This window comes from Notolabrus celidotus, chromosome 18 (assembly GCF_009762535.1).
Source record: "Notolabrus celidotus isolate fNotCel1 chromosome 18, fNotCel1.pri, whole genome shotgun sequence".
In the NCBI taxonomy this organism is placed as follows: domain Eukaryota; kingdom Metazoa; phylum Chordata; class Actinopteri; order Labriformes; family Labridae; genus Notolabrus; species Notolabrus celidotus.
In genome coordinates this window covers 12,942,029-12,952,857 of record NC_048289.1, presented here as the reverse complement: position 1 = coordinate 12,952,857, position 10,829 = coordinate 12,942,029, and the positions used below count along the sequence as shown (strand labels likewise).

Below are 10,829 nucleotides of genomic sequence, written 5' to 3'. Positions count from 1 at the left end.
CTATATGAGTGTTTCTTATGTAACATTTTTTGCCAAAGCTTTTATAGTTGCTTATCTGGTGATGTTTCATACACAGGTATGTTATTATTTAACCATTATGTCACTGAAAATGGCTCACATTGTTCTCTCCTGACACTCTCTACAGGGATTGGATTAAAGCACAAGGCTCCCACCCAGCTCCCTGCCTATGAGTCACTAAAATGCAGCTTAGCCAGTGATCAAGCTGTGAGGGGCCTCGATCACACACTGGGACATCAGGCCTGCCCTTCTGCTCTGACCCTGCAGCTGGAGGCGCGGCCAGGAACATGAGTGTTGGAAGGATCAACCGCTACAGCATTGTGTCATCAGAGGAAGAGGGCCTCCGTCTCACTACCATGCATGGCATGAATGGCTTTGGCAATGGCAAGATACACACACGCCGCAAGTGCCGCAATCGCTTTGTCAAAAAGAATGGCCAGTGCAACGTGCAGTTTGCCAACATGGATGAGAAGTCACAGCGCTACATGGCTGACATCTTCACCACATGCGTTGACATTCGCTGGCGATGGATGCTGGTAGTCTTTACTCTTGTGTTTGTTGTCTCCTGGCTTGTCTTTGGTTTAGCCTTTTGGGTCATTGCATTGCTGCATGGAGATCTGGATAACCCAGCTGGAGATGACAACTTCACTCCATGTGTCCTACAGGTCAATGGATTTGTGGCTGCTTTTCTGTTCTCCATTGAAACACAGTCTACCATTGGTTATGGCTACCGCTGCGTGACTGAGGAGTGCCCGGTGGCTGTCTTCATGGTGGTCTTTCAGTCTATAGTGGGCTGCATCATTGACTGCTTCATGATTGGCGCCATCATGGCCAAGATGGCAAGGCCTAAGAAGCGAGCACAAACACTGTTGTTTAGCCACAATGCAGTCATTGCCATGCGGGACGGAAAGCTGTGCCTCATGTGGAGGGTGGGGAACCTTCGCAAGAGCCACATTGTAGAGGCTCATGTCAGGGCGCAGCTCATCAAGCCTCGGATCACAGACGAAGGGGAATATATTCCTCTAGACCAGATAGACATTGATGTGGGCTTTGATAAAGGCCTGGACAGGATTTTCTTGGTTTCACCCATCACAATTCTCCATGAGATAGATGAGGAGAGCCCCCTGTTTGGAATCGGCAAACAGGACTTGGAAACAGCAGACTTTGAGATTGTCGTCATCTTGGAGGGAATGGTTGAAGCGACTGCCATGACCACGCAGGCTCGCAGCTCTTATTTGGCCTCTGAGATCCTTTGGGGACACCGTTTTGAGCCGGTTTTGTTTGAGGAGAAGAACTTGTACAAGGTGGATTACTCTCACTTTCACAAAACCTACGAGGTGCCGTCTACCCCCCGCTGCAGTGCCAAGGACATGGTGGAAAACAAGTTTCTAGTCCCCAGCTCTAACTCCTTCTGCTATGAAAATGAGCTTGCCTTCCTAAACCGTGAAGAAGAGGAGGCGGATGTAGGTAGTGGAGGCAGGGCACTGGCGAATCTAAGTCCAGATCGGAACAGCCGACATGAGTTTGAACGCCTACAGGCTACAAGATCCCTGGATCAAAGGTCCTATCGTAGAGAGTCTGAAATATGACATCTATTCTTTGACCCAGGGTCATCTTCATAAACTTATCCAAGGGTAAAAATGCAGAACAATGCAAAGTGCCATAGGAAAAGCTGACTAAGATTGGAAAGAAAAGAGAACATTAATACACTAACTGGAAGGGATGGGAGAACAAGTAGACAGCTTAGAGAAATGTGGTACAGAATGTCTACAATCAAGGAAAAGGCTAGAGAAAGACCTTCTTCCTAATGGAAACTTGAATCTTTTTTCACATGGTCATTTTAAGTTGTGAGTGTTCAATGAAAGTGCATCAAAGAAACTACTATGACAGAAACTTATAGTAAAGTCTAAGGTGTAAATACATTGCTTAGGTAAGTTTTATTTTGTGTGCAGTATCACTTTCTAAAAACACCTCTGAAAAATTGAATTTGTTACTTCAACTTGCTCTTGGGAACAAATAATAGTGTTACAAGGCCTCTCTCAAGCTCGCATTGCTGTAATTTGCTGGACAGGCGTTCAGTGACAGTGAAATTCGTGCACTGCAGCATTCAGATGCAATGAGCCATGACAAAACATCTGATCATGAGCCACTGAGAACAACAAAATTCAACCCTTCACTCAGTATGGGTGTAAACCCAGCAACTAATGATGTAGTCAGATCAGGCATAATGTATTGCACTATTAGAACAAAAAGGATTTTTTTAGGAGTGACAAAACACTCAAATTATTGTCTCTCAATGCCTCATTTTTTAACTTTTTTTTTAAATTGACAAGCTACCAACAAAATGATTTTTCTTCACTTTCTTACAAATATGATTTTATGAACTAATATTTTGAAGTTGTTTGGTAAGAAACTAGAGCACAATTGGTGGATAACCAGCTTACTCTAACACTATTTTCATTTACAAAATGTATTTTGCAAGTCACTGATGGCAATAACCAGGTTGATATTTATCAAATCAACCACTGAATATCAACGACTTATAGGCCCACCAAGAAATGCACTTTTCAGAGCACATTTACTTTAACAACTTAAAACATTTTAAATTAAACAAAGTAAAACTAAGACTTGTAGGTTGGTAGTCTTAACCAGTTGTATTCCACTCTGTATGGAAAGTAGGGTTGTAACATACTGATGTAAAATGATCACAAAGTATTTGGTCCTCTTTAATAACGAATAATCTATGCATATTGTCAACAATAAAAGAGGACAAAGAATCTGTTGAGTTCAGTGTGAGATGACAATGTGGGAAGCAGTGCTGTTATCTATACCTATGGATTACAAAAGACAGCTGATATTATATAATACACAAACTTAATTGTATATCAATCTATCTGAAAAGGGTTGAATTATAACATCATAAATAAGCTTGAACTGGAGACAGCAAGAATTCGAGAAAGAGAAAAATCCTTCTTAATGTCTTTATTTGACCATATCATATCCTTACGGTTGAGATTAATTACTAAGGACAACTTTGGAATTCATTCTGAATGATCAGCAAGGACACTTCTTGTTATGCCAGTAATGTTGTAAAGATCCGCTCATTTACATCAACTTACAGAGGCTTGTGGTATTTCTACTGATTGAGGTAAACATGTTTAACTGCTGTCACTATTTTCACTAACACTGGTCATCTCTGCTTCAACATGTAAAACTGAATGTGTACAAGAACACGTTTGGCCTAAACCTGTTATCACTGTTAATGCTATACAGAAACAGAGCAAAGGCTAAACAAAAGTAAATATTTTTCTCCATTTGATGTCTTATTTCGATTTTTCTGGCTTTTAAAAACATCACATAGTACAGATAGATAAATATATCAAAGCAATATGCTTATATGATCAATTCAGCAACTGGACTCAGGTCTGGGTAGAAGCAATAAAAACATGAAGTACACTTTTCTCAATTTACATAAGCAAGCCTGTTCATAATGATTCACTTTTTAAACACTAAACATGCACACTATATTAATGGATTCACAGATTATTCATGGAAGGCATAGTTTGAGGAAAATGCCCCTACATTTTTGTTTTGATTGTACTTGTATGCGTATGATTTCTGAGATATGATACCAAAGTCGTGTTGTGTAGCTGACTGAAGTTCAAAGGGATTGCTAAGAAAGGTTATCTTCCAAAATCAATCATATTTTAAATAATCTTTCAAAGTGAATCATTGTTCAAATCAAAGTCCTTTTCAATCAAAGATTAAGAAATAATCAAACAGATAATAGAAAATGAAGTTAATGATATAATAAGTATTGATTTTACAGACAAAATTCTGCCATGGGCAACAGGGTTAAAAAATGACCACTTAGGTGAGATATATTTTCCAAACCTATCATTCAAAACTCAACATATTTTAATATATTGTGTTATGTGATAAAAAAAAATGTTTTAGTTTTAGGTGTATCTGTTACCTAAACAACAAAAAAGAATGTCATTTCTATTTAGAACAATTTAAGTTAACTTTCACACATAAAAGATTTGTTTAAAAAGATAAACATAGAATATGGAGAGAAAAAATCTCAACAAGAAACAAACAGGAGAACCATAAAATGGTTGCTATTTTGGTCACAATGACCAATATTTTCATAACACCCATTTGAATTTGATGGAATGCTTGAGTCTTGGTTAAATGTTGAATTTTTGTAGAAAATTGAGGGATGGAGTAATATATAAGGAGTTTTTCTGGATAGAAATTTAAGAGTCCTTTTCCCAACCCTAAATGTTTATTATGCTCACTACCTTCTGGGAAGGTTTATAAACTGATGTGTGACGCCTCTGCGCCTACTCATTATATTTCAGTGGTAAAAAAAAAAGTGATCTATGCTGCATCACAAGAGCACACAAATCAGTCATTTCTACTGAAGATTTTTTCAGAGATTGTTTCAGTTTTGATGTTACCTGATCCCTTCAGAAAGAATCCCAGAAAAAAAGGTTTCAGATAAATTCAAAGTTTATTGTGTAAAAAGCATAGTATGTTAAAGTAAATATCTATAGATAGGGAGCAGCCAGGCTAAAGAGGAACCTGCTTATTTTTATACAAACTCTTTTTGATAGAATACAGCAATCAATATTTATCTGTTTTATTAGAGTAATATAATGAAATAACTATTAAGAGGCAAAATATGTCTTTTGTCTCAGTTTTCAATGATTTCATTTCTGTTGTTTGATTTCAGCGCTGATGCTCAAGATTAACGGTATTTCTCTTAAAGGGATGACTGGAAAAAGCCTTTGACCTCTGTAGAAGTCTTCCTATGTCCAGCAAAATGTCTACTGGGCTTTTGATTTTAATTCAAAGTCGTTTAAATTATTTCAATTAAAAACTAACTGGGAAATATTATTTTTTTTTTCTCTTCTGTCCAAAGTGTTCAACCAGTCTGCACTTTATTGATCTGTTAAATCCAATGCGAACATCCTCAAGCTCGAGTAATGAACAGGTGAAGTTGTAGCTGAGGTAATGCATCACAACAAGGGGACGGTTTAGATGAGAGATCAAGATTGATGTAACTAAAGTCAGATGACTTCCTGGTCTTGGGCCAATTATACAAGAAGGTTCATCAATTAATCACTGTGACACACAAACAACCAGCAGGACCAGGGGCCTTTAGGCCCTGCTGAACTGGGCAAGACGCCTGCAGCTCCATTTCCAAATCAATGAAGTAGAAACACGGGCGGGATCATTATAAGTCTGCTACCTCCCTGTAACCTTTCAATATGAACCTTTCCTTACAATATTTGTCATGTCACAGGTAGGGTTGTCAAAATGTTTGATCCTGTTCAAAAGGTTTGATCCTTGCTCTAAAACAATATAGTATTTGTTATTTTACATTTGACAGAATCTAAAAGCACCAAAGTTTGTGAAAACAAACAGACCTACACTCATATTGGGTCTGTTGTGGACAGACAGACAGACAGACGAGCAGAGGAGAGGAGAGGAGAGGAGAGGAGAGGAGAGGAGAGGAGAGGAGAGGAGAGATACAGTGATATCACCTGGTCCCTATGTTTAATGGTCCCTACCTGTTGACCATTGCCATGGAGCTTCACAGCATAAAATGACTGAATTAATAAGAACATAAGAAAATACAGACAGAGAGCACACTCAGAGAGATAAACACATATCCTTACATATCCTCTGGATGATGAATAATTCAGGAGAGGTATTTTGTTTGGTACACATTGTTTTATAGCATTGCTAACGCTGTGTCAAATGTTGTTCTCTGTTCAGTAACTTTACCGGCACTGTGTGCAGGCTGGAAATAAAAAATGGCAAGATTAGTATTTTGGGTGCAAAGGAGTTAATTTTTGTTGCTGTGAAACAGGGGTCAATATCACTTGCTTTTAACTAGTATGGTATCAAAGTTCAAAATTCAGATATCATGACAACTCTACCATCATAGCTTACAGGAACAGTGCACAGCCATCATAAACGTCATTAGTATCACCTGTGTTTCCAACTTTCCTTTCTAAACACTGTCCACTAAAGTCTAGGTATTGTTGGATATTTTGGGTCAATAATACAAATATACAAAGATACCCTGTTGAATATACAATGCCCTCATCAGCACAACTGCACAAAATGACTGGGAGCAGGGAACAATTCTGAACCCTGCATTACATTGGTAGCCACCTTTTTTTCTAACTAATTCAGGTTGGGGTGATTAAGTCACCCACAGTGAGTGACAGAGGTAGGATTAACTTACTGGCCACTGGTTGTGCTTAGATCAGGCATTGAGTCTCAGTGCTAACTGACACTGGGATCATACAGGCTATAATGGAAGCGTGTGCCAACTTTGATTATTTAACAACGCCAGGGCAATGTATGTTTGGCTTTGTGTGGCTTGGTGTCACACAGAGTAAAAGTAAATCTCTGAAGATTAGTGATGGATAATGTTTATGGGCACCAAAAGCATGAGGGCATTGTAGACATTTCATCAGTGCAACCTGGGGCGAGGAACTGAATTTAAATTTACCCTAAAAATGAGCTGTCTTTTAGCTGTGATTTTGAATGGATGGGATTAGACAAGAAGAGGTCCTGGATAATTAAGGGCATGTCTGGATTAACTACCTTGTATGTGACATGGTTGGTGTGTAATCCAAAACACATGCGATACTGATTGACTGGATGTCTTACTGGGATGGGTAGACTTTAAATCCAGTGGCTTTCATAATTTAGAGGCCAGTAGAGTCCACCTCCACGTACATGCGTGTGTATTATTGGGCATCAGTTTAACCATCTATGCATCCATAAGATTCACAGCATCAGGGGCCGCTTTTTGTTCTTGAATTTTCTAACAAGGTAAGCAAAAAAGTATAATGCAAAAAAAGTCAGATTTTTAACTTGAATATATAGTTGTGCTCATAAGTTTACATACCCTGGCAGAATTTGTGATTTTTTGGCCATTTTTCAGAGAATATGAATGATAAGAGAAAAACTTTTTTTTACTCATGGTTAGTGGTTGGGTGAAGCCATTTATTATCAAACAACTATAATTACTCTTTTTATATCTTAAAGACAACAGAAACTACTCAAGAAATCATAAATTCTGCCAGAGTATGTAAACTTATGAGCACAACTGTATGTTTTAAAGGTCTTTGTTCATATCTAAAAGGCTTGAGTTCAATTGTGGTTTGTTAGCACTTTTTTGTATCCCAGAGCTATGTGTGCCAAGGGTGCACAAGCCTTTTTCTTCACACTCATGGCTCTTGCAAATAAAATCTTTTAATTACCATATGGAGGCATTGAGGCTGTTGCTACGTAACCCACTGGCTGCAAAAAAGGTGTGAAGCTGGGGAACAAACCAGACAACCTGGATGAAGAGTAGAGATGGATAATGGATAGACACATGGATGCATGGATTGAAGGATAATGTTGCAATTTTCCTTTTATTTTTTTGGCTTGCGTCATCATTAAATTTGGCAAAATCACACAACAGCAAGTTGACACCTTGGATCCCATGGGAATGACCCTTCTGCGACTCTAAGGGAACAGTTAACGAAGCCAGCTGGGGTCTAGACTAACACGCTTGCTTACATGATATAAAACAAAAAGCATTGTACATACTTCAGACTGGAGCCAGTGTAAAGATGTGAAAGAACGTGGTTTGGCTGGGCTCTCTGCCAGGCTGCCCATATAGAGCAGTTATAATTAATGCTGGTACAAACTCCCTATAGCCTGGACCCTTGATGACGGGAGAATGAGGGGAAATCGTGTTGAAGGAGCTATATAAAGCTCCTCAGTGTCAAGCCACATGTGCCTCTGTGTCCACCCCATTTCCCTGCAAAAGTACCCCTTTAGGTCCTGTGATAGAATCACTCAATCAAATGTTCCTATTGCAGGTCTATATGTGCTGGGCATATAGGAGTTATTATATATTACACATCATTTAAGTCAAAGTGAATAACTTTAATAGGTCACTGCATGCTGATTAAGTAATCTGATGATAAACTACACTGACGTGATGAATATCACTATGGCAATTTATGAAAGAAAGTTATGATTCAAAACATGATTGGCAGTAGGCTACTAATAGAAACCAGAATTGATGTTTGATTTTATACTGTAAAAATAAAATTATTCTATAAAAACAGACAGACTATGCGCTTTCCAAAACAAAGGATGAACAGCCAAAAAGCAGGCTTGAGTGAAAAAAGAAAGAAAAATTAAAAGGAATTAAAGCACTGTTGAGCTAACAAAAAGTACAAACAATCGTTTCGAGGTCCTTGAGCGTGATGGGTTCTTTTTCAGTGACTGAGACATGTTTTGTCTTTGTTGCCTAAATTATAGACTAAACAGTCCTGTCTTACCACCTACGCTTGTCATTTTGTGTAATAAGCAGAGAGCCTGCTGGTGTTGCTCTTTTGTTGTCCTAAGTACACTTTAAAAGAGTACAACGTGCTCAGCACTTCCATCCTGTCACACTGACGCAAACAAAATCATTTTCTTAATGATATTGTGATATGTTATCCCAAGGAGAATGAATGAGTGAATTCACTCAGCTGCTTTGGTCTTAGTTTGATTGCTTAGTCCTTTTCGGTTAGGAAGGCCAGTGTGGGCCACGTTAAGAGCTTTAAATGATCAGGAAAGGAGCTTCATTGCTTCCTTTTATCTCCTTTAGCATTAGACACACTAAACCATCTTTAAAAGAAGTGATCAGCAGCTGATTTGAAGTCATCTTCACTGGATTAAAAAAAAGCATTTTCATTTGATCACTCAAAAGAGGGAAAAAGAGAGAAGAGGGTGAGTAGAGAGATATTATAAACATGCCGATCATTTTACCTCACCTTTGGCAACTTATAGGCCATTACTTCTTGTTCATTTCAACCTCTAATTTAGAATCAATCAATAATTCTAAAAGTATTTGTTACCTTACTTTCATGTTATATAAAAAAGTGCAGTTAAAGTTGAACCACTGCCAAAATCCAGTGTAATTTCTGCTTATTTGATGACTTTATTCATACTTACAGACAAAATGCATCCATTTGCGCATCATTATCTAAATAAATAAATATTCATCTGAGAGCGTTTTTATTTGCAGTTCAGAGTGCGTCACATATGATTTATAAGCTGATAGTAAGATAGACCCAGTGGAGTCTGTATTATTAATCTTGTTCGAAGACATAGGTTAAAATAAAATAAGATAAGATAAAACAAGACAGCATACTTTAAGCTTGTATTGAAACTCAATAAAAAAGGACACTATTTCATCAGGATACAGTAAATAGGGGATTTAATTCATAAAATGATATAAAGTTCACATTTAGAGATATGAAACCTTACAGGTCTTCTCAGACATTCAGACTGTTCAAGCAGCTGATGGCTGTCTCGTCCTGAGGTGGATGTTCTGCATCATAACCTGCATGATATCACATGTACAACCAAGTTTTTACTAATATGGCTTCATGAAACAGCACAATATGAGCCAACCATACTTTTTGTAGTCCATCTGCAGTGTATTGCAGTCTTTACACAGCAGATATACCAGACATCATTTACAACAGCTGAGTGTAAAAGCAGTCAGATTCTCCTAACGCCACGGTTGTCTTTTCTTAACTCCTTATATACGCCGTTCCTTAACCCTGTGACGTTTAATGTCATTGTCAGCAAACAAACACACAGGTTTTCACTTGGCTAATTAACCTCTGTACACCAAATATATGATGTCAGGACACAGGATAGTAAAAACAATGTCTACTAGGCATGTGTCACTAGCCTTTTAGTTTTTTCCTTCCCTTCTTGTCAAGACTGCCACTGGGAACTCAAACCTGAGAAAGAGGTAGTGTCAGGCCTTAAATATGACATGGCATCGTGTGCCTTATCTTCTTTTTGTGACGGGAGTTGCCTCAAGTCTATCCTGATTCATGAAGCAACATGAATGGACAACCTGAGGGGACACTCTCATTTCCTCACTCTCAACCCTTGGTAATTACCTGTGTGTGCCCAAAGGCCTTCTGTATGTTTAAGAGGAAAGAAAGAAAGGGAAAGAAAGACAGTGAAGTTATGCACTGTAAAATGAGGAGAGTGGGCTAATAGTAACAGTGCATATTTACAACTTCTTGGAGGCACAAGCCAGGAAGTATGAGATACATAATCTTCCATTATTTCATAAAGATCGTCCTCTTTTGCCTGTCTATGTGGAATGGGTTTGCTACCAAGTTCCCTTAATGGATCTGATGAATAGTGCACATTACTCAAAAAAAAAAGAAGAATAAATACCTTCCAACAAAGTTTCAGTGTTATTTACTAAGGTCTGAATCAGCTGTTTTAGTCCAGTACAATAGAGCCTAGATGTTTTCTGTGGTGCCCAAAGCAGCTGTAAAATTAAATTTGAGGAATTGATTTGCATTTCTTTCAAAAAATATAATAAAAATACTCATAAAAGCATGTTTTGCAACATGTCCTCCCTCTGCAAAAACAAGCTTGAATAAAGGTATTCACTTTAACGTGATTTTAGCAGGTTTTCAGTATCATAAACAATACCAAGGAGCTCAATTGTAATGGGATATGCCACAGCCAAAAGCTTCACACTTAATAATCCCAAGGTAACTGAAAGGTATAATAAGAGTCAGCAAAACTGGGACTGTCCCAGCCGTGAAGTCATGAGAACAAACGCAAACCAGTCTCTCTAGTGTCCCAGGGGTAGACCTCAATCTGTCAGCACCCTCACTAATGCAGTTTGCAATGGAATTCAACAGGGATGGGATACATCTTCCCAAGTAACCCCCCACTTATAAACCACTTCACCCCTCTGT

At 38.3% G+C, this 10,829-nt stretch overlaps 1 protein-coding gene across 1 annotated transcript; it reads left to right on the top strand.

Moving 5' to 3' along the window:
- Positions 1-305: 305 nt before the first annotated feature.
- On the top strand, positions 306-1,607 carry kcnj12a (potassium inwardly rectifying channel subfamily J member 12a). The gene has a single exon (XM_034708341.1). The coding sequence runs from the start codon at positions 306-308 to the stop codon at positions 1,605-1,607; it is 1,302 nt and encodes a 433-aa protein (XP_034564232.1).
- The last annotated feature ends 9,222 nt before the right edge of the window (positions 1,608-10,829 follow it).